Source organism: Trichomycterus rosablanca, chromosome 22, assembly GCF_030014385.1.
Source record: "Trichomycterus rosablanca isolate fTriRos1 chromosome 22, fTriRos1.hap1, whole genome shotgun sequence".
Classification (NCBI taxonomy): domain Eukaryota; kingdom Metazoa; phylum Chordata; class Actinopteri; order Siluriformes; family Trichomycteridae; genus Trichomycterus; species Trichomycterus rosablanca.
Window position 1 is genome coordinate 16,358,154 of NC_086009.1, and position 25,244 is coordinate 16,383,397.

The window sequence follows — 25,244 nt, forward strand, 5'->3', positions numbered from 1 at the left end:
GAGGAACATCAATGGCCTGCTCTGACCTATAGCAGTGACCTATTTACACTATATGGACAAAAGTATTGGGACACCCCTTCTAATTTTGGAAATCTGATGGATTGGCGTCCTGTTCGGGGTGTGTTTTTGGAGTGTACCTAGTGATTCTGGGAGGCACAACACAAAGCATACAATAAGTAGATCAGCTGCTTTAAAACTGCCACTAGGTGTAAGCGAATGAGTTAACAAGTGTGTACCACAATCATCACAACTCGTACCAGGATTAAGAGGTTACTGGTTGTTGACTAAAAACCAGTATGTAGGGGTATTGTTACACTTTTACTTTCAATGGTTATTGGGAGTTGGGAGTGTGTCTGTGGGGATTCGTGCCCATTTGGTTTGTGGTGTTGGCCAAGAAGAAGAAGGCCTGGCTAGCAAGTGACATTCTAATTCAAATCCCAAAGATGTTCAATAAAGTTAAGATTGGGTCTCTTAGGAGGCTGGTAAAGTTTCTCTACACCAAATCAGTCAAACCATGTACAGTATTTATAAAACTCACTCTTTGTACAGGGGCACAGTCATGCTAAAACATGAAAGGGCTTTTTAAACTGCTGCTACAAAGCTGAAGGGAATTTATTTATATTCTATAATTGATTTTATATACCTGTTAGCAATGGATGTGGCTGAAACACCTGATCTATACTATAATAACATCTGTATCAGTAACTCAATGTCAGATCTATAAATAAAATGATGCCTGCAATCACTTAAAATTTATCTCATCTTTCTACACTGAGATAAGTGATTTTGTGGTATTACAGCTTTGTAGCTTTTACCTGGAAGAGCATGTAAATCATTCCAGAAAAGTAAACAGAATAGTCAACAGACCTTATCTGGCTCATAGATTTGAGAAACAGAGGGATCAGCTCATATATTTGTTAAAATATTAACAGTCAGCACATGACCTGGCAAAACACCAAGACACTGTCAATAAGAACAACATACAATATGTTCATTTGTTTATTCATTGTCTGTTTAGCACCTTTTTATCCTGGTCAGGGTCGCGGTGGCTCTGGTTAATTGGGCGAAAGGCAAGAAACACCCCGAACAGGTCACCAGTTCATCACAGGGCACACACACATTTAGAGCAATTTAAGTAGCTTTAACTGGTCTGACTGCATGTCTTTGGAATTGTAAGATGAAACTGGTTCACCTAGAGGAAACCCACATAAATACAGGTTGAACATAAAAACTCCATACAGAAAACACCCTGGCTATCCAGCCGGGTAATTGAACCCAAGCCCTTCTTGCTCTGAGGTGACAGCGCTACCCACTTCACTCCCGTGCCACTCAAACACTATGTGTTGTATGTGAAGTGTACAAACGTATGAAAATGGCCGTCATGTTTTTTTTTAATCCATAATTATGACCCCATATTTTAGACATGAATATCCTCCTACTTCATTATCATCCAACGTGTGAGAAATCATCAGGCTGTTCTTTTCAGCCACTAATTCTTATTGAGCCATTGTACACATGGTGGGACATGTTAGAATGAAGTATTCTTCATACTCTTTGTGCAGGCAGCCTGGCTAGACAGCAGGTGTTGTGGTTGTAGCAGAAATAAGGTGAAACTCTAGCCAACATTCCTTTTTGACATGCCCAAATTTGTGGCCAAGCTAGTGTTACAGCTGAGACTTGAACCTGGGGGTCTAATAGACTGCTGCACCACATCAAAGCTTACAGAAGGTAAAGCCCAGATAACCAAACTGAAGATTTCTTAACACATTATGAGAAGAATCAAAATTTCAATTATGCTGAAATAAAGGACGTCAGCAACAAGATAAATGGACACACTTAGAGGAACAATGAACCAAATAAATAGTCTGAAGACCCAAACAGAAGACCCAATATTCTTAAGAAACACTATTCATATGGTCGCCAGGCTTAGGAATAAACTTGATGGCCCTTGATGACATATCTTGGGACCTATGATCTGCGATATGCGTTCTGAGATCTTTACAGAGATTTCAAGACATTACTCTAATGTGTGCAGTCAAACTGCATCTATTAATATGGGCACAAAGAAGTCATCAGTCGTAGTCAAATATATAAACTAGCTAAGAAATAGTAGGCCATGAGATTTCATAGGACCAAGTTAATAATCTTAGTTGAATTATTTAGAATGTAATTGTGTCATTATAGCAAGCAACAACAGATAAGGTTGGTTTAAGGGTAGAATGTTAGTTGCCCTTCTTTGGCCTAAAAATGTGAGGGTTGATTAGTTGATTAAAGTGAAATGAAGGAGGAAGGATGAGAGAAAACACAAAGCTTTTAGGTAGTTGCTTTATGCAAGTTCAGTTTACACACAGCAGCGTCCAGTAACAGTTAGTTATTCAATACCAAGAGGGCAGCCTGCATCAAGCTTGTATTTTGTAAGTGATAAGCATTGCTTGATGCTGGCAGTAGTTGTTGTAAATGCAACTTTTCCTTTCCTATTGTTCTTATTCCTATTCCTACAGTATGTTTTCAAATATACATATCGAAACCCATGATGGCACCACAATGTACAACTATGCAAACCTCAGAAAAGCCAAATACAAGCCAACCACTTCATTTTGGGCAAAACATAAGATATTTGAAAACTGGTACTAAGAACATGACAGTGAGTTCAGTGAACATCGAGCCTCCAGGGTGACTCTGAATTGATTGGAGCACTTAGGATGTGGTTGAAACAGCATGAATGTTTAAGAGACAAACCTGCAGCAGTTATGTGACACAATCATGTCAACATAGACTGAGAAATCTTTCAACACCTTGTAGAATCCATGGCACAAATATGCTGTTCTATCCAGTATTTGTGTGGGATTTTAATGAGTAGTTAGTGTTAGAAAAAGTAATAAGAACAAGTCTTCTTCCTCCTTCATCTACTTTCATTAGGGGTCGCTACAGCGGGTCATTCGTCGCACTCTTGCCCTGTCATGAACATCCTCATTTGAGACACCAACCACCTGCATGCACCACCCCATCACATCCATAACCCACCAAAACAAGGAACACTCCTTGTACCTTTTTACTTTTGTCACAAAGCGCCATCTAGCGTCAGAAAGAAGAAGGTTAAATATTAAATACAAAAATAACTTTTAAAAAATGCACATGCACAACCAGACTAATTGTGAGATGTCTTTATTCGAATTGTGAAAATCCAGTGACACTGACACAGTACTGAGTCCTAAGAGCTACCTCCAGTTTTTGCTGACTGGAGTTTAACAAGTGAGGAAGTACCTTGATCCTGGTAATATCCTTAAATTAACCTTAGAGAAAAGTAAGATACAGTACATGTAAAAGTGAACAGGAAAAAAAAAAAACGGCAAAACAACCCACCCAATCACCCATACATACATACAAAAAGCAGGAAACCTAGTGACTACTGTACACTGCTGAAAAAGGCAAGTTACAAAAGAGGGTAGAAAAAAAAAAATACACTAAACTGGTCAGGTATGTTCTCTTAATGGTCAACAGACTATCGGCAAGCCATGGTACTGTTCATGTCACTTTCAGAAAGAAATAATATAAACAAATATGAAGCAAATAAGACAAATACAGTCCTGCCATACATAAACCGGGAATACCTTAAATATTAAAATGCTTTTTTAATTAATCAGTTTCTCGTCTTTCGGAACTTAAAGCTTAACTGCTCTACTCTGGATACACGAACCTCCGTTAAAAACACTTCATCATGCGACTAGGTCGAATTGTCCACAAATACCCACACTACGTTCCACTTGTTCCATGCGTCACTAAAATGAACTGATCTAGGGTAAAACTAGGCCCTGATGTTGGGTTGGTCCTGAAGTAAAAATGTTATCCTGATCAGATCCTGAATTGATAGTTTGGTCCAGATGTTGACTTAATCTTCTTCACTGCCACTGGCAGAATGCTCCTGTGAATATAAAAAGGGGAGAGAGAAGAATAGAAAGAATAAGATTAGCAATTTTGACAAACAGTCTAGACTTTTCATGCGTTTTTGACAGCAATATTTGGCAAGAAAAGAAAGGTGGTGAATTTATGGCAACATAAGACAAAATACAGTTTTTATATTTATTTCCTTGAAATCCTGTCCATAAAAATGCTTCTTAATCAGCTTTATTGACCAACATAAATATGCATTGAAAAGACAAAATGACTTTTTTTTAGTTTTTGCTAGTGAATTTATTTATTCATTTGTATTTTAACGGCATGTTTAACACGTCTGTGTCATTTTATGGCAAGACAGGTATTATATTTTATCGTGTCTTTATATTTTGGGTTTTGCTAGTGAATAGTTAAAAAAATACTAGACAAAAAAAAACTGCACGGCAAAATGGCACCAAATTAAATAAAAAAACAAAAATGTATTAGTGCACTCCATTTGATCATGAAAACGATATGCTAATCTGTGCCGGTTTAAACTTTTGACGTCCAGAGTGCTGTGACAGGTCACCTAGAGCACGAGTTACGTCTATAAGCGGGACCTGAGATGTACATACAGATGTATGTATGTTAACCTGGTGCAAATTTAGTCTTTTAACCATATCTCCACACAATTAGAGACCACAAAAGCACAATTAGATAATAATTAATATTTTTTTTGGCACCGATTCCGATCTCCGATCTCCTTTCAGGGACATCGGCCGATAGCCGATTCCGATCGGGGGGGGGGGGATTAGCAGTAAATAAACTTAAAAAGAGCCTCACAGTAAAGATAAACCGGAGCAGCGCGCGCGTGTGTGTGTGTATGTGTTTGTGCCTTTAGAAGAGACGCTTTGTTCACAGTATCGCTTATAAGTGATTCATTGATTCATGAGTTGATTCGTTTTTATGTGAAGCGTAAGTTTCTCTTCTCAGTTATCTCTCCGTGTTTACTGTTATTAATTAAATGTCGTGGTTTTAAATAAACACCAACTACTACAGAACATTTTGTTTGACTCTCTTACATTAAAAAGCTTCATTAAACTGTTATTACCACAGATCTGTAACCGAGTCAGACTCGTTCCGTCTAAGGAGCTAAAAGTTTTCTAAAAGTCCAGCAGATGATCCTGAACTAACGAATTTGGTAATGAATAAACTTTTGCCTCGGATTGGCTCTGTAACGTCTTCTGTTCTCATCTACATCACAAGTAAGAACCGCTTACGATTTACCAAAGTGAACCAGGAGTTCATATAACGTGCTGATAGAATCGACTCAGATGTGACCGGGTTGAATTATCTTTTTAAAGTAAATATTACAATCAGCAAAATTACATCGTAAGAGCTTTCACGATGGTTTCTGTACGATTGTTGATGAATGGTGATGTGATGGTTGGTGCTTCGTAGCTCAAAGTCTGGATCAATCCACTGAGCTGTTAACTTAACATGGTCTTTATATATCACACCATCGGATCGGCTACTTTTAGGAAATATCGCCGATAGCATATTTTGATTAAAAATCGTCCGATACCGATTCGTAGCCGATCGATCGTCCCATCTCTAATATTTTGTATTCCACCTTAAGGAAAGGTCTAGGTAAGGATAATTGGATCCAGCCTAATAGACTTAGCAAAATCACAAACTCCCTTAACAGAATAGAATGCCTTTATTTGTCATATATACATATGCAGGGTCAGTCATTGTGTGGGGCACCTGGAGCTGAGAGGGTTAAGGGCCTTGCTCAAGAGCCCAACAGTGGCTGCATGCTAGAGATGGGATTCAAACTATCAACCTTTCATTTGATAGCCCAAAGCTCTATCCACTGGGCTACCACTGTTCACTGTAAAAAAAAAGCCAGTCATATATACCAGATGGTGCATTAAGCATACAAGGAAAAACACATTCCTCCCAGATGAGGGGCGAAAAGCGCCTCAGATGTATTTAGGCGCTTTACCTCTTCTTGTTCCTCTTCACTGTCATCATCGCTCACCACGGGTTTGGGGCGTGAGCCTCTCCCGGTGCGCCTCCTTCCTTTCCCTTTCTCCACAGCCTTCTCTTTACGACCCAGCTTGATCTTCACCTTCACAGAGCGAGCTGGAAAACAGACACACACACACACACACACACACTATATTTACCACTCCTGTTCCTGCGTGTTTAGTTTTACACTAAACGAGAAACAGATGACTTACATTCTGACTCTGAGCCTTCTTCTGCTTCCTCCTCTTCTTCCTCGCTCTCCTCGCCCTCGCTCTCTACTTCCTTTTCAACCTTCTGTCGCACGCTGGTGAACACGGACTGCAGCACGATGGAGTCTTCATAGATCTGAAGTACAAACACCGAAAGTAAATGGTCCGATTGTTGGTACACATTTGTTCATTTAAAATACAGCATTTCACACAGCATTTCTAGAGTAATAAAGACCAGTGATCTTACCAGTGATCCCTCCAAGTTGAAGGTTTGGGCGTTCTGGCAAAGCAGCATGACGTCTTTCTCCAGGTCATTCAGAGTTCGATACTTATGGATCCTAATGCGCTCCTGTAACCCAGTACCGGCATGTACAGTCAAACTGCCATCATAAAAAAAGTCTTCATTTCCGCCCCATATTTCAACAAATCTAAATTATTTTGCCACTTGTATCACCCATAGGCTGGGTGACGAGACCCGAGATTATCAGACAGCAGAGGTCAAATTTCTACATTTTCCCTCCCTCCCTCAGGCACAACCTACAGTGCCTGTTTATTATTATTGTGCTGACCATTGAAAATAGCACCACCTGGGATTTGAACCAGAGGGCTCGAGATCCCAGCAGTGCAGTCATTCTAAGCACTAAACTAATAATCAAGCCATTTACAACATTTATCGACTGTGTTTAATTTACTACAGAACGATTCCACTGTAACACAAAGTTCTGTGATGAAGACGGGACGCGTCCGGTACCTTGATTTTGCGAAAGTCCACAGGTTTGCGGATGAGCTCATAATATTCGGGAAGCTCCTTGCGAGAAGGCAGCTGGATGAAGACCTCGCTCAGCTGCCTGCCATTGCTAATACAATACAAGAAAGAAAAGAAATGAATTTGCATTACAAATACATTCGGAGTATTACTTAATTTATGGACAGTGGGAGGAAACCGGAGACACAGGGAGAACATGCAAACATCACACAGAAGGGATCCGGAATCGAACCCAGGACCTTCTTGCTGTGAGGCGACAGTGCTACCCACTGAGCCACCGTGCCGCCCTATTCACAGTATTAGGCCGATGCTTTCCATTACAATTACATTCACAGTATTACCTAATTTATGGACTGTGGGAGGAAAACAGAGACACAGGGAGAACATGCAAACTCCCCACAGAAAGGATCCGGAATCTAACCCAGGACCTTCTTGCTCTGAGGCGAAAGTGCTACCCGCCGAGCCACCGTGCCGCCCCATTCACAGTATTAAGCAGATGCTTTATTTAAAGGGCCTCAATACAGTGCAAGCAACTGAGGGTCAGGAGCCTTGCTCAGGGGTCCAACAGTACCAACTTGCAGTGGACCTCCTGATCACTAGTTAAGTTATTTAACCACTTAGATACTAAATCAAGTGCTATTTAAAATAACCCAGTTAACTGTTGCATATTTGATACACTCTGCATTTTTGATTATTGATTTGAAATCATTCAATGACCTCTTATCATGTTCAGGAATCACTGGGCACAAAAGCATTAACACAGCCCAGACAGGATGCCAATCCATCTTGCCCTGGCCATCCCCCTTAGACATATCCAATCGGGTCTTTATGTATACACCCGACCAGCCAATAGCAATGCTGGGAATTGGAACCCTTGATCCCAGAAATAGGTTAGTGTAATTTATCACTGCAATTTACCTGGAACTGACATTTATCTAGTAATTATCATCTATTTGTTTTGTTAAAAAAAATAAAAAAGTGTAGCTTACGCGTCCTTATACTTGATGACGGTATCAACTAGTTTCTTCATTTTCTTGGTGAGAGACAGCGGGTTGGGGGAGAGCTTTTCGGCAGGAGGACGGCCTCGCTTCTTCTGCTTTTTACCGTCGTCTTCCTTATCTCTGCCACGACTTCCACTCGAGACGGGTGTGGCCGGGCCTGGGAGGTCAAGGTCACGGTCCCGGTCCCGGTCCCGTTTCCTCTTTCGGGTGGTCTTTTTATGCCGCACCTCGTCTTCTATTTCATCCAGCGTGCCCTCCTCGATGGCCTGAGAAGTGTTTAAAGGATATAACACACAGTGATTAGCAGATGATAATAAAAGATAATGTTTTTTTTAGATGTTTGTATTTTAGCCTCACCTTAAGCCACTGTTTCTCAGTAAGCGAGTCGCTGTAGTCCACCTCTTTCCTCTGACGTGATCCGCGGCCAAACATCTTTTCCTCCTCTTCCTCACAGGTGAGTCTTTCTACTTCTGCATCATCCTTCATGATCCACATAGGCAGTTCGTCTTCCTCCATCAGCCGAGGCCTGCGCTTGGGATTGCGTGCATCTTCGCGGCGTCTGTCCAGATCCATTCTCTGAAGAAGTTAAATGAGTGAGCGTGGTTAGTGCTGTATGAAGTGTAACTAGATGTTTTATATGGTGCAGTGTTGTCAGTGTTTAATTTCAGCATGATGGAGTTGTAAATCTTACCATGAAGTGATCAAACTCCTCCTCGCTTCTGGCAATCATCTGATTGACCGTCTCATCGTCAGGTACCTCATCCTCCTCCTAATTTGTGATGAGGCAAAACAAATCAGCTAAGTGTCATTAACTGTACATTAAGCTGCGTTCACATGATACGTGGCATGATACTGTATATAGCTTTTGCTCTGGCCATGCCACTGTTTTCTTCCTTAAAACAGACACCCAGACCAGTGACACCCCCCCGCCCTTGCCTCACACAGGCACCCATACCAGTGACCCCTCCACTTCCCTCGCACAGACACCCAGTGACCCCGTCCCCTTGGCTCACACAGGCACCTAGATCAGTGACCCCCCGTCCTGCCTCACACAGTCACCAGACCAGTACGTTCAGAATAAGAACAACAAATCTACCTCATCCTGCTCCTCGTGCTCCAGAATAGCTTGCAGAAAAGCCTTTCGCTCGTGGCTGGAGGACTTCTGGTCGAACATGCCGGCCTGGATGACCTTCTGATCCACGTTAAGTTTGTACTTGGCAGCTGACAGGATTTTCTCCTCCACGCTGTTAACGGTGCAGAGACGCAGAACGCGCACCTCGTTTTGCTGCCCAATGCGATGAGCGCGATCCTGTGCCTGCAAGTCCTGCACAAGACAACCACAAAAACCAAAATGAAAACATCGGTACTTGCTCTTAAATACACCAATTTTGTCATCTTTGTCCAGCTTTATTTCTCATTCGGCTTGTCTCATTTGTTACCTGGTGAGGATTCCAGTCACTATCGAAGATGATGACGGTGTCAGCAGACTGCAGGTTGAGCCCCAGACCACCAGCCCGGGTACTCAGCAGGAACACAAAGTACGTAGAAGCAGGGTCATTGAAGTTCTTCAGGAGCATGCCACGGTCATCAGCCTTGGTGGTTCCTGCACACATTGTTTTTAAACGAGTTTACCCCCATTTTCACCACTCATGTCATGTGAAATGTCATATTCAAAAGCGAAAATGTACTAACCATCCAGTCGCAAGTATTTAAAATTGCGGTAGGCAAAGTAGTCCTCCATTATGGTCATTAGCGTAGTCATCTGACAGAAGAGCAGCACTTTGTGGTTGGTGGCACACAGCTTGGGCAGAATACGATCCAGCAGTTCGAACTTTCCAGAAGCACGGTACAGGTCAGCTCTGATAAATAAAACAAAAAGAGGAACACCAACAAATAATAAATAACAATTTTACGTACAGTAATGTGAATGAATTATGTCTGACTAAAGATTCCTCTAAACTGAATAGAGATTCCAAACTGCAAAATTAGTGATAGATTAATAATTTGACATATGATCCCATCCAATAAAATCATCAACTCAATTCGAGTACGTCAGTGCTACACAAACACTGTCCAACTGTGCACACAGACTGAGGAAGGCCGTGATTGTCATGTGATCTCTCTGGCAGGGTCTCACAGAATGCAGCATCACGTACGGTGAGCCATCCACTACCATCAGATCAGGTGCCCCCTATGCAGGCACCCGTTCAGGCCAGCCAGAGGAGATTGTAATTACAGCAGAGACAAGGAACCCTGCTTTGATCCCTCCCTGGTCAGTCAATAGCAAAGCTGGGTTTTGAACTTGAGAGCTTAAAATCCCAGCGATTAATGTGTTAAAGTTAATGTCTGAGACCACGGTGCCACCTGAGCGCCACATTTGGGGAAAATTTAAGAGTGGGTGACTTGAGACAGCAAACAATTTTAGCCAAATGTGAGCCAGGCTGGACTCACAAATCCAAAAGGCACATGGTTGTATGTAAACTAAACGGGGTGTGGGTGGTCACTGCTCCCTTAGTGTCGGACCCAAGCCTGGATAAGTGTGAGGGTTCATTTTCTATATTTTATTATATGTTTACATCATTAGACAGATAGAACACTTGATTATTGATCTGATCGGTGTATGCACTGAATAAACAGTACTTACCCTTGAACGATGCCTCCGGTGAAGCCCAAGTGCTCAGAGAAGGACTCCTAAAATCCACAAACATCAATGAGAATGTACTTTCTGTATAGGAAACTATATAGCACATATGGTGAACCAGACTGGTTTCATTACCTCAATATGCTGAAACATATAGGGGTGGTTACAGATCTTCCTCAGCTGCATGATGGTGTTCATCAGAGTCTTGGTGCCACCTTTACCCTGTAGTCAAAGAATTATATAGATAAACTACCAGATTCTTTAAAAATGTTTGTTGATTGCAGAGTTGGATCATTTTTCATCACCTTCTTGTCTTTCTCAGAGCCGTCAGTGAGCAGGACTCCTTTAGCCTGCATGTGCCTGTACAGTACCCTCTGCAAAGCTGACATGTCACACTTGATCACATACTCCACCTACACAGAGAAACCAGCACATCACGTTATTGTACATTAATCCACTAAAAAAAAACAAAAAAACATCATTTGGTCATAGGGAAATGTGTGATCTGAAAAGTGTAGCTAAAAGTGTAGAAGTGTGGTTAAAAATATGCATAAGGGGTGTGTGGTAGGAACCAGACCTTCTCAGGTAGCTGCGCCTCTACTTCTTTCTTAAGCCTCCTGAGCAGGAAGGGACGAAGCACTTTGTGGAGACGTCGAATGATCAGGATGGTCTCTTCTTCATTCAGGTCAACCTGCAAAATAAAAGAAAAGAAGATGGTCAGGAGGGATAAGGCTTTAGACATGTAGCAAAAACAACAACGCCATTTATAACGCCTGTTAGTTCATACAAGGCTCATCTGAAAAAGTATAACTCCAACTTGTAGTTAGTGAATGGATGTTAGATGCATTTTCCCGTAGCAAAATTGCTTCTGGGAACCCCGATGCCCCCGGTGTCTGCGCTGCTTACACAGTGCTCCTTACACAGCGTTGATAACCCCACCCCCGAGTCCGTTCTTTCCCACCCAGCAGATTGGAAGCCAATTTTGTCTGCTGCAGGTATTAGCCAAAAAGGACGCCCAGCCGACCAGTAGCAGAGCAAATATTCAAACCCGGGACTTCAGAATCTATCAATATCAATACTACATTTAGGCTAAAACAACGTACAATTGTTATTAAGCATAAGCTTTTCACTACTAAAAAACAAGTGGACTTTTACATCTTTTCATATTATCTGATCCTTGTAATGCCATAAATAAACACACACCCCAAGTCAAACCCGTATAAAGTGTGCAGTGAAGCTACCTTCTCTCCAGTCATGGCAAATGGAGCATTGAACCACTGCTCAAATGTACTGCAGCTTTTGAAGATAGTGGGCAGCAGGAAATTCAGCAGGGCCCAGAGTTCAGGCAGTTTGTTCTGTAGAGGCGTTCCTGTGAGCAGCAGACGTCTGGGAGCCAGGTAGTGTGTGTTGAGCACCTGAGTGAGCTTACAGTGGTGATTCTTCATGCGGTGACCCTCATCCACAATCATGTACTTCCAGCGGAGCTGGAACAAGACAGATCGGCAGATGCGGCATCACATACGCATTACAATTATCAATGATAAATGTTGATCATCATCCAATGAAAAACAGGAATATTGTTTATTATATTTGTGTGTACTGACATGTTTATAGAATTCTGACCATTAAGGACAAAGGGCTTTCAATACTGGTTTGTGCGTCAAATATTACCTTGGCCAGCACTTGCTTGTCTTTGATGACGTACTCATAAGTGGTGAGAAGAACGTTAAACTTGCCGCTGCGTAAAATAGGAAGAAAGGCACGACGAGCAGCAGGAGATCCCTGATAGGAAGACAACAAATGTTTTAGATGTAATCCTTAACGTTTCATCTCAAGTGTGATGACTAAGATATAATTATAATTTACCTTATAAGAGAGTTTCACCACAGATGGAGCCCATTTATCAAACTCATAGGTCCAGTTTGACAAAGTCCTGTGGAAAGACATCCATGTTAGTATCACATTCCAAACAAAGTACTTTAGGATGCCAAATTTGCTGAAGCATGGATGGACTTAGTCATCCTAAACCCAACATAATGTGTTCACAGTTAAATCTTTTCAATAGACAGGTCACTATAGTGGTCTGCTATAATAACACCATAGCCATCCTGGGCCAGTAGTCCAAGTAAGGCGGTCACCTCATTTAAAACAATGCTAATGATTTTTGGACATGTTAACAGAATAAAATAGTAATTGCTGCTTTCCCCATATTTACCCACAATTGCGCCACGTTATTTTGTAGAACAACAGGAATAAATGTATTAATCAAATAATAAATAAAGATGATGATTTTCATTTAAGCCTGTTGTATTTTAAACTGACATTAAATCTGCAGCCTAGTATTCTATCTGCTTTGCAAGAGGAATCAAATACAAAAATGTAGGCTTACGAGAGAGGTACGATGATGAGGAAGGGTCCATTGAGTCGTTTGATATCCATGAGGTAGGTAATGAGTGCAATGGTCTGGATGGTCTTTCCCAAACCCATCTCATCTGCTAGAATGCCGTTCAGATTGTTGTTATACAGAGATACCAGCCACTCCAGACCTTTAATCTGAAAAGAGATTTTGTTAGTATGTTTCCATGACAACATAGCAAGTGTGGGTACTTGGGCATCTCTTTACTGTGCATGTCAGTACCTGGTACCGTTTGAGTGTTCCGTTAACCAGGAGTACGGACTGCCTTTCGACCTTCTCGGTCACAGCGTGTGCCACAGCGTAGTAGGACTGCAGGCCAATGTTGAACTGAGCACTTCCATACTCGTCATCCACGTCCTGCTTAGCATGCCTGCAAAAGATTTTAACGTCATGTTTTACACACTTTGGTTACATTAATGACAGGACGGGTACAGTTACTGGTTACACAAGATTCGGTTTAAGTCTTTAAATGTCAAACACAGTCATGGACAATTTAGTATCTCCAATTCACCTCACTTGCACGTCTTTGGACTGTGGGAGGAAACCGAAGCCCCGAAGGAAACCCATGCAGACACGGGGAGAACATGCAAACTCTATACAGATACTACCCAGGCTGCTCTACCTGCGAAGGGAACCCAGGATATTCTTGCTGTGGGGCGGCAGTGCTACCCACCGAGCCACTCTGTCGCCCTGCAATTAATGATAAAAGGGCTCTACTCAAGGACCCAGGATTGGCCACCTGGCCATTGTCAGAATTCATCTACAACAGGCCGCTCAGGTGGCGCAGCGGTAAAAAGACACGCTGCAACCAGGGCTGGATTCTGAGTACGTTGTATCGAATTCAGCTCTGCTTCACCGGTTCGAAGCCGAGTGGCTGTATGAGCAACGGTTGGCCGGTTGCTCAGTTGGGGGGGTGGATGTGGGTCTCTCTCTGTCAGAATGCGATTACGACCTCTGCCGGCTGATTAGAGGCGCCTGCACAGGAGATGAGGAAGGGTGCCCTTAGGGTGTGTCTCTCCGCATGCAACGCTAGGTGGCGCCAAACTCAAATGTGTGGGTGGCAAAAATGCATCTGGCTGCTGCTCATGTTTCGGAGGGGATGTGGGTTAGCTTCGATCTCCTCGGTCAAGGCAGGGTTCGGCATAGACAGAGAGAAAGCACGATGCTAATTGAACAATTGGATGCGCTAAAGGGGGAGAATTCATCTACAACACGAATTATATTAAAACAGACTTGGTCCAGACCATAAACACCCTTATAGAAAACGACACACCCTATGTGTTAAAGCTTTCCCAAAATGGTAAAATCACATGGCTACTCACTCAATAATATCCTGGACATCCACCTCAGATACATCCTCATTGTTTGGGTCTGGAATTTTCTTCTTCTCTTCTGCTTGAGATTGTGATGTCTGTGGTTGCTCCTCATCCTCCTCCTTCAGTAGAAGAAAGGTATAAAAAAAAAATAACACAAATACAGCTGCTACTATCGCTACTAGCTACATCTCATGAGATCACAAGGACAGAACTTGATAGTACCTCTTCCTCTTCCTCGCCACTGTCTTCGCTATCGGATCGTGGTGCCACCTCGTACCTACAGACAAAGCACAAGTGTGTTTTTACACCTTCAAAATAGCAACGTTTTCCAAAAAGGCTCTTTTTGTTGTATTCATGGCAGACATAGAAAATGACTACAGTGTATTATCACTGTTTTTTTGGTGTGTGTGTGTAGAGGGAGCGTTCATAATTATACTGATCAGCCAAAACATTAAGACTAACCCCAAAACTGCAAATCGGTTACACTTTGAACCCTTCTGTGTATGTATACTTCTGTCCACCCTTAAAAACATCTCAAATGGCTGGGCACCAGACTTCAGAACTGGACACTGGTCCAGTTTTCTCCGAGATAATGCGGACGCTCAGTATTAACAGTTACCCACATAAAAGATGGTATCAGGATGCACAGTAGGATGATGAGTTAAAATGGCCCAAATTTCTACAAATGTCATGTGAAGTCCATGGCTCAGTGAGTCAGGGCATGTTAGCCAGGTGGGCCTAATGTTTTGGCTCATTGTGTACAAAGAATTGACAAGTCTGGCAGATCCAGCATCATCTGCTTTAACTGACTGGAAATTCTTGGAACAGTGGGTCTCAATAACCAGCCCCTGACCCACAGCACAGGTTCCCATGTTCTAGTAATGGGGATATTTAGTGCATAGTGCATACTTGAGACCAAGGTGCAAATGATTACATTTATTTCTGCATTTACGTTTGTTGAATTAAACTAACACCTCATAACACTTACCCAGGATTCATCTCTAGCCAGGTCTCAAGTTGGCCTGCTTTGGGAGCATCCACCCCGGTAATTATCTTGCCACTGTCCACATGAATGACTTTCACTGGCAGGTCACTCATCTGACTGGTTTCATCCAAAGGCTACAACATAGTGGAAAGCATAACACTGGTTTAATATCATCAAATGTCATTGTGTAATAACGTGCAACTCATTGCTAACGAACGCCACTTTACCTCTCCATCTGGGCCCAACGTAGACGCTCCACCTTCGGCGGTATCGGCCTTCTACAACAACAAACAAACGAAGCCATTCTCAATACTGTGTTATTGACAGGGGTAAAGGAAGTTCCAAGCCATAATAAGATTATTCTAAAGCAACTGAACTTCTCCAAATACCGTACCTTCTTTTTCTTCTTCTTCTTTTTGTCCTTAAGGGCCTGCGCAGCCTTGTGGGCCCGCACAAGCTCCGTGAGGTTGGCCACATACTCGTCCGTCTGCTGCAGCAGGTAAGCCAGACGTTTGTCTTTCTTTTGATCGATCAGCTTCCTGTAACCCTCCTCGTCTTCAGCCTGAGCGAGACGGAGCAAAGTCGCTTAAAGCCGATTCTTATTCCGTATCATGCTAGTGAGTGCGAGTATGTGTGTGTTTGTGTGTGCTCACCATCAGCCTCCTCATTCTCTCCTTCTCAATGCGCTCGTTCTCCTTCTTCTGTTCCCGCTCGGTGTTGGCATGGTAGGTGGCCACAGCTTTGGTGAGTTTCTGGTTCTTCCCTGAGATTGAGCGGTGGTATTCTTTGAAGTCTTTAGCATGCTGGAGGATACTGTTGAGATATTCCTGAAGGAGGGAAAGAGATGAAAAATAAAAACACTGGTTCAAAGCATCCAATAAAGACAAATGCACCATATATAACACCAGTGATGGGAGGAATTGTTTATTTTCAATTGAGCATCATTTAATTTGCCTTTACCTTCTAAAGATGTTATATGGTTACTTATTTTGCAGAAGCTTTTTTTGCACAACACTCGCCCAAGTGCCCTCTGCTATTCACCAGACACGTGCCGGTTACTGTGTGGTAAACCGTTACCACTGTTTTTTGCCTTGGCTGACACTAGAATCTGCCCCTTCATCTTTTAATCTAGTCATTTCAAATTCCTGAATGCAAATCTGACACCCCCGATCTGATCAAGAAGAGCCACATGACCACACACATTCCCTCCAATCTGACCAACATGTCCAATCTGTATCCACTTCTCATCCTACATAGGGCTGTATCGCATTCAGAGAGCCACACTCTGCTCTATGCCTTGGAGTCAGGTACAAGTTTGAATCTCAGCTGTGCTATCACACAATGCCTCTACGCGTTCACCAAGCTCCAAATTACAGCCTGTGCTGGCTGATCAACGTGGATGGCAGTGTGTGGCTCTCTCTATGCAATACTAGAGACCGTAAGACCCTGCCTTTATAAGGTGAAAAAACGTGGTTGTAGCGGCACACGTGTCGGAGGGGCAGGCAGCATCAGCGGGGAGCAAAGGGGATCACACTGCCTATAGAACAGGTTACAGGTTGTGGGTTGCTGTAGAAGAGTACCTGGTGCTTCTGGCGGCGTTTGCGCTCCTGCTCGATCTTCTGCTGCTTCTCCAGTTTCTCTGTGATGCGAGCTTCACGCAGGGACTGTCTTTTGCTGCGCTTGTAAGCCTTGGCATTGAGTGCAGTCTCCAGTGCCGTGTCACGCCGCATACACACCACGACCTCCTGACGCAACTTGCGAGATACAACCATGATGTGTTAACACAGCAGAGCTACATTACTGGAAAACATTCTCATACTTTCACAGGTTGAAACCTACCTGTCTCTGGAAGTTGAGAAGTCTCAGAGCCTTAAGCTCGATGGTAGCTTTGGTCCTCAGGTCTCCAGCCAAAGAGCCCGGAATATTCTCCAGCTCCTGGATCCGGTGGGCTATACGAGCTTGCAATCTGGAACACACAGAACAACAGGTAAATGATAACGAATTGTATTGATACACACAGAACACGCACAATCACTCTGTATCTTTTTACTCACCTGTACTCTCTCTCTTGGAGAATCTCTACCGGGTCAAGGCCATGAGGTTTCTGAATGGGTGTGATGCGATTCTGTTTTGAGTGAACCATCATGGGAGGTGGCTGTGCCGGTTGCCCTGGAGACTGAGTCTGTGGGGGCATGACAGGAGAGGCAGCAGGGGGTACAGCAGGTGGCGCAGGAGAGGGGCGACCAGTTGGCTGAGGTGGGATTAACTTCTGAGGAGCACTAGCTGGAGCAGCAGCGTTCACCATGGGCCCTTAAAAACACACCGGACATCAGTAAAAAATCTGGGTAGGAGTAACGGTAGACTGGGTTGCTGTTGTAAGCCAAAATATGCAGCATATTGACAATATTCTACTGTTTCATAGAAAGTTAGGAACCTTCTACAGTTATTGTAATTAATGAAGTCCCATTGCAAGATACAGTAAAGCCAGTAGCCAGTACAACATCTGGATTTTACCTTCAGGCCAGGATTTGGGTGGTCCATTAGGGGGCTGTCCCTGCATGCCCGGGGGAACTCCAGATGGTCCAGGAGGAGGCATGTTTGGTCCTACTATTCCTGACGATGGAAAAAATAACATGATAAAGCCCAGTTGGCACATAGATAATATGTTCTTATTGATGCACTACGTTAGCTGGTCTTTAAGGATCCATTTTCATCAACCACTTTAACCTAGACAGGTTTCTGGTTGGTCTAGTCCAGGCGCAAGGTAGAAATACCCTGGACAGGGTGCTAATCCATGACAGGGCTTTGGCTATCCCACCCAGCTCAGACATAGCCAATCAGGCCTGTGTAGATGACAGACTGGCTGAAGAAAAAACCCGGAGCTTAGTGGTGGTGGGCTAGACTAACAGATCACTGCTCCACCCGAGCACTAGTGCCTCATATAGATCCAAATTAATATTAATCTAATGGATTTCACTTTAATGTAATGCTGTAAACCAGTGGCCCCCCACCACCGGACCACGGACCAGTACCGGTGCGCCATTTATTACTGAACCGAACAGAAAGAATAAATAATTAGAGATTGCTACAAAAGCAATAATAACACTGCTACTTCAGGTGTTATTGCCCCCTATCACCCCTAGGTGGGAGCGTTTCGTTGCAGCAAAAACAGCTCAGGGTTCCCACTGATTTTCCATCATTTATAAGTAGTATTCTTATTCTATTTTAATTCCCCCCGCCTCCGCCCATCCGTGAAATTATATCTTATATTAAACCTGTGGTGCAAAAAAGGCTGGGGATCGCTGCTGTAACCAGTTTATACTGTATATCGTTTGCATGTATGTATAAAAGAACGGAAAAGTCCAGCAGCTTTTACCATGTGGTCTGTTGTAATTGGGCCCCGCTGGTCCAGGTCCTCCAGGTCCAGGAGGACCACCTCCCGGTCCGGCTGCAGGAGGCACGTTTGGCATCACCGGCTGCATGCCCGGCATGGGTCGCTTGCCCTGCACAGCCATCTGCAAGTGGTCGGGCAGAGGTTGTCCGCGAGCCAGCATCTTGTATGCCATGATCTGTGCGCGGAGTTGGTGGAGCTGGTTCTGGTTGAACGGTGTGGGTCCTCCAGGTCCTCCAGGTCCGCCGGCACCCGCGGGTACTCCGTTGGGTCCTGGGCCTGGGGGGCCTGGTGTGCCACCTCCACCGCGGTTCTGCTGGGCCATGGCCTGAGGGTCACCACCCTCCATGGGCACACCACTGGGACCGGAGGGCATTATCGGTCCAGAGGGGGGGCCGTTAGCAGGCACGGGGCTGGGAGCGTGTTCAGAGCCACCCAGAGGAGAGGGATAACCTGTATGTATAAGAAGAACATTAGTGTCCAAGTGCTGTTAAACAATTTTAAAGCATGTTTTATTACCATCAGTCTAAAGGCTCAGCTGCTCAGCTGCTAAGTATTTGGACACCTGACTATGAGCTTGTTGGACATCCCAGTTTAAAATAAAGTGACCTCTATGTTATCTTATCAGCTACACCAACAGCTTCTCACAAGACTTTTATATATGTCTGTGGAATTTGTGCCATTGAAATGTATCAGTAATCTGTTCAATACATCTTAGCCCTAGTGGGCATTTGTAATCTTTACTTTACATCTCATCTTTGTTGCTTTGTATGTAATTAGAATGACCACACATAAGAACAAACACATACAAACAAACACATACCACTCATAACAACAAACAGATCATAATTTTGATTAAACTTAAGTCAGTTGTACCTTGGGAATGTTGATCCATGGGACTAGGTGGTGGTCCCATTCCACTGTGGCCACCCGGTCTCATGCCCATGCCTTTCATCTGGCCATAGCGAGGATCATCTGGCATGCCCTTCTCATGCATGCCTTCCATAGGCTATGGATCAAGACAAAAAAGAACAGTTTTAATTCGTATTCAAGATACGAATTAGGAACAAAGAATAGGTTTAGCCATCCACAATCATGTGTAAATAAGAAAAAAAGCCAGACATGATTTATATAGTTAAATCAGACTTAAACCAGGTATTTAACCAGGTATACCAAGTATTAAAAAACCAGAATAATATAGTAAGTAAGTAAGTAAAGTTTATTTATATAGCGCTTTTCTAGGACCAAGCCTCAAAGTGCTTTACAATAAAGACACAAAAATTAATAATCATAAAAGCTACACAGTGACATAAAAACATTAATACAATAGCACAAATAAAAATTATAAATGCACTTTAACTACACATACATACATATATATACACACACATATACATACACAAACATACACATAACCAAAGAACATCAGCCCCATTGCTTAAGATCACTACTCTGAAATGCTAATGAATAAAAATGTGTCTTAAGACATTTCTTGAAGGTTAATGTAGACTCAGAGAGTCTGATATCGAGTGGGAGACTATTCCATAATTTAGGAGCCTGGACAGAAAAAGCACAATCCCCATATACTCCAGTCATCTGCCATTTCGTTCTTATGCACTCCTAAAACTAGCAAAACATTTCTCCAGTGGTGCCATTTTTAAAATCTCCACTCTATTTACACTTATCGTGTGGATGAACCTCATTGCTATATAACTGTTAATACAAACTGACCTTGTGCATCTGATGCATGTTGTCCTGAGAATATCCCGGAGGCCCCTGTGGAGGAATGGCATGTCCTGCAGACGGCGGTCCTGGGCTGGGGCCCATCATACCATGAGCAGAGCCAGGTGAAGGCCCAGGGCTTGGACCCATCAAGCCTCCTGGAGAGGGCCCAGGACCTGGAGAAGGGCCGGGCCGAGGGGTCCCTCCCATAGGGGGGTCCGGAGTGGACATCTCTCACAACGGCGCCGGGAGGAATGAGGAAAATAAAAGCACTGTTCTGCAATGGATACCAGAAGAGTAGATTATAAATTAATTTTAACAAAACTATCATGCCTGTTGTAGTGTGAGAACCACTGATAGTTCATACAACAAGGGAAAGGGGAAAACATAATTCATCAGAGAACTAAGATGTTTCCCATGTTGTGAGGACATGGAAATATGGTTCCCACAAGGACATTCATTGGTGGTTCATACAACATACAAGAGGATAACAAGAAGCTTAAGCAGCAACAGTAGTAGTTAGGCAGCAGATTAGATTTATACTGACCTCACTGTTAAATAACATGGAAGTTTCTATTTTCTGTTACGCAGTATGTACCTAAATAAGATTTAGTTTGATTAAATTTTAGCATTAAATTGTATATTTGGTGTTTGTAAGTCAAACAAAAAACGTATCCTAGCTATTATTAGTTCTGTAACATTCAAGACAATGACCCCAGCAATCACACAACCGCCACACAACAATGTATTTAAGCTGTAAATAGGTTGGCAAAAAATGTTATTTATTCGTCAATAATTTATTCGTTATTTATTTATTCTTCATTAGGCCCACCTGGCTAACATGCCCTGACTCACTGAGCCATGGACTTCACATGACATTTGTAGGAATTTGGACCATTTTAACTCATAAATCATTCTACTGTGCATCCTGATACCATCTTTTATGTGGGTAACTGTTAATACTGAGCGTCCGCATTATCTCGGAGAAAACTGGACCAGTGTCCAACGTCATGTTTTACACACTTTGGTTACATTCATGATAGGACAGGTAGTCACTCGTTATACAAGATTCATCAGTTCAAGTCTTTAACGTCAAACACAGTCATGGACAATTTAGTATCTTCAATTCACCTCACTTGCATGTCTGTGGACGGTGGAAGAAAACCGGAGCTCCCGGAGGAAACCCACGCAGATACTGGGAGAACATGCAAAGTCCGCACAGAAAGGACCCGGACCGCCCCACATGGGGATCAAACCCAGGACCTTATGGTTGGCAAAAATCGTGTTATACTTATTTACAATTGTTAATATATCCAATTATTTACTGTTAATATATCCAATGGGTTGGTGCAATTTATGTGGTCAACATTTATTTGAAGACATTGCTGCTTCATTTATGTCCACCAGTCTGAAACATACTGATAATCTGTTTTCAGTAAACTAAGAAATGTAAATAGTCAATTAGTAAAAATGACAGGGTGTCATACATACAAGAATACCACCACTGCATGTCTGCTAATTTACCACACTACTTAGTGACACTATGCAATTTGGGACGCAGCCCGTACAGCAGAAGCGCTTCCTCAAAGCTTCAACCGTGTCTTTGTAGCGTGAGCTAATATAAAAATCCTAAACCGTTTACCAGCTTGTAATGCTAGAAAAATAAGCTTATTTTCATGTAACCACAAGAGAAAAAAGTGAGATTCTAAAAGCAAAACAAGAAACCGTGTAAACGGGAAATGGGTCGGCTGTGTCCTAAACCGCTCACTATGTACTAAGTAGTGTAGCTTTGGCATACTATTTAGTAAGGCAGTACGCCGATTAAGACGCAGCTTTCATCTTATTTTATTCTACTAGAAACGCTTAAAACAACTTCACAAATACCTCAACTTATACAAATAATACACTACCCTAAGAAAAGATCATTTAATAATAGTTCTATGTATATCAAATCCAGTATATAGCCGGATTGCTAAATGTACCCAGCGCTTTCAGTGCGAGAGGAAAAAAGTGGTAAATGGAAACAAAACACGAAAAAAGTCAACAAAAGTACGTGTAAATACTACACTGCAGTATTATCTAACACTAGAAACACCTTTAGTTGTTGTATGAAAGACATATAGTAGGCTAGTGTGCTGTTTGGGACGCGGCCGTTATGTCTTTTTTAAGTCTTTATTAAACTCGATAAAAGAGAACAGCTACGTCAATGTTTACATAATTAAAACACGCAATTTAATTTTAATAATTCTTTATGCCGTTTTCCTATTAAGGTTGGTATATATCTAGTAAGTTTAGTGGAGTCGGTTAGCTGTAATATAAACAAAACATGCTGAAGCTAACAAAAGTAACCCGGCTGTATCCCAAATCACAAGTAAACACTAGAAGGCTGAGAGAAAAACATTGGTGGATAAATTGAGTTAATGTAAACTTAGTAATTAATAAGAATGTAATAATTATTATAAGTATTGCTAGTACAATAATAGGTGCATTTTGTGGCGCCATAATTTATTTTGTTTTTCCTGCTTATTAAGTGTTCCCTTGGGAAATATACAACATATATATATATATATATATATATATATATATATATATATATATATATATACAGTATATATAACCACTAACCATAACATGGCGAATTAACAGATTTAAATGTATATAAATTTAAAAAGCTTCAAGATCATATACAGTATACTGCAGTATATTGAGGTCTATTGTCATTTTAAAATGTTTTTATTATTTATTGTAACACCAATTTTTATTGTAAAAAGAAAAATTCATTCAACTGTTGTTTGCAGGCAATAAAATGATACAAAACTTAATTATAATGTGTTAGATGACTACGTGTATGCTACGTGTATAAATTATGCCATATAACACAAGTTGAACCTAAGGTAATCTACAATAACTTGGTTAGAACTAACACACATTAGATATCTGGAATAAAACCAAAACATGCTGAAGCTAACAAAAGTAACCTGGCTGTATCCCAAATCACATGTAAACACTATGAAACAGAAAACTAGCGACAAACCAGCTAAACTAACTTAACTAGAATAAGAATGTAATAATTATTATAAGTATTACTAGTAAAATAATAAGTGAATTTTGTGACTTTTTAATTTATTTTATCTTGCTTATTAAGTGTGCTTTGCAAAAAAAAAAAAAAATATAATAATATATATATATATATATATTTATTTATATAAAACCTCTAACCATAACATCAGGGGTTTTTCCCCCCACTGTGCTTTATATATATATATATGTGTGTGTGTGTGTGTGTGTGTGTGTGTGTGTGTGTGATTTAAAAAATTCGATTGAAAGAAAACACTGTTGTTTTTATACAGGAATAAAGTATGAATATTTTTTTATTGTAAAAAAGGATGTAACATCAGGTTTTTCTCCCACAACTGCTGTTTGTTTTCAATAAAATCAAACAAAACCTAATTGTAAAATGTGTAAATGTAGAAAGGATGCCATATAACACAAGTCGAAGCTAAGGCAGGACTCTACAATAACTTGGTTAGAACTAACACATTAGATAGCTGGAATAAAAACTAAACAAAAGGAACCCGGCTGTATCCCAAATTACATGTAAACACTAGAAGACTGAGAGAAAACCAGCAAAATTGTGTAATTAATAAGAATGTAATAATTATAAGTATTAATAGTACAATAATAAGTGCATTTTGTGACGCCTTAATTTATTTTATCCTGCTTATTAAGTGTGCTTTGCACTTGGGAAATATACAACTAATATATATATAAAACCACTAACCATAACATTTGTAGTGAATTAACCGATTTTTAAATGTATACATATACAGTATAGTGCAATATATAACATATTGGGGTCTATTATCATTTAAAAAATCGATTGAAGGAAAACACTGTTGTGTCAATACAGGAATAAAGAATGAATTGGAGGATGAAAAAAAGAAGTAACTTCAGGTGTTTTTCCCACAACTGCTGTTTGCATTCAATAAAATCACACAAAACCTAATTGTAAAATGTGCTTAATGGGTTAAAATGGTACAGAAATGTATAAAAAATAACTTAAACACAACTTGAGCCTAAAGTGAAGCTAAGGTAGGAATCTACAAGCACTTTGTAAGAACGAGCACATATTAGACATGTGTAATGAGTAGAAGCACCGGGTCAGTATTAGATTAGCTAGGCGGCCATGCTCTCCTGCCTGAGCTGCTGTGACTCTGTAGATAGAACCGATCACACCGTGTGAGAAGTAACGCCAAAAAAGTGCTGCTTTACTTTTAAACTCGACTGAACCGCCTCGACTTCCTTCGGTTCACTCTGCTCAGTCCTCCGTGTGAACTAGATCTACAAAATATATCCTCATTCATTCATTCCGCTCTGTGGGTTAACACTGACCGCTCCGAGCTTCGTTACCGAATAACAAACGCTGCTGTTTGAGGAATCGGCTCCATCTGCGCTCGCGCTATTCACGACATATCAAACACAACATCGTCTTTATACACCCAGTCCTGATAGAAGTACTTTAAACTACTTACAGTCGATGAAATCAGCTTTCGCCGGTAACTCCCCCAGTTTTCTTCAGCTAGCGAGCTAGAAACAAAGAGCAGCTCGGCAGCCTGTTCCGCTTCCCCCCCGCTCCCTCCCCCGTCCGCCTCTTGTGTGATTGTACGGTTAGCACCGCGAGCCGCCATAGCGCCTCACTAGCGCCCCCCTCCCCCCCCCCTCAACCGACAGAACAGCCTGACACACGCGCATGCGCACTGCGACCCCGACCGCCGAGTGGAATGCAGGCTGAGCGAGCACGTGGGGGGGGATGGGAGCTTGTAACACAGCACATTCACTACAGGCAGGATTCATTTCAGAGCCTTACAATCACACTACTCAGTATTCACA

The 25,244-nt window shown here is 41.9% G+C and overlaps 1 protein-coding gene across 2 annotated transcripts; it reads right to left on the minus strand.

Moving 5' to 3' along the window:
- Positions 1–3,149: 3,149 nt before the first annotated feature.
- On the minus strand, positions 3,150–24,993 carry smarca4a (SWI/SNF related, matrix associated, actin dependent regulator of chromatin, subfamily a, member 4a). 2 transcript variants are annotated; one of them, XM_062984919.1, is made up of 34 exons: positions 24,887–24,993; positions 20,364–20,631; positions 19,509–19,641; positions 18,618–19,085; positions 17,756–17,854; positions 17,296–17,551; positions 17,081–17,207; positions 16,822–16,995; positions 15,895–16,068; positions 15,636–15,803; positions 15,469–15,519; positions 15,245–15,375; positions 14,479–14,533; positions 14,263–14,375; positions 13,163–13,310; positions 12,914–13,077; positions 12,391–12,457; positions 12,196–12,306; positions 11,766–12,008; positions 11,102–11,215; positions 10,830–10,937; positions 10,660–10,746; positions 10,528–10,574; positions 9,576–9,742; positions 9,323–9,486; positions 8,980–9,207; positions 8,575–8,652; positions 8,241–8,459; positions 7,872–8,149; positions 6,868–6,973; positions 6,364–6,465; positions 6,120–6,252; positions 5,882–6,021; positions 3,150–3,922 (listed from the first exon to the last, which is right to left on the minus strand). In XM_062984919.1, the coding sequence occupies exons 2-34, from the start codon at positions 20,583–20,585 to the stop codon at positions 3,890–3,892; spliced, it is 4,908 nt and encodes a 1,635-aa protein (XP_062840989.1). In that variant the 5' UTR covers positions 20,586–20,631; positions 24,887–24,993; the 3' UTR covers positions 3,150–3,889. The 2 variants fall into 2 exon arrangements, with proteins under 2 accessions (XP_062840989.1, XP_062840991.1); XM_062984921.1 differs by lacking the exon at positions 3,150–3,922 and adding an exon at positions 5,575–5,767.
- Between the last annotated feature and the right edge of the window lie 251 nt (positions 24,994–25,244).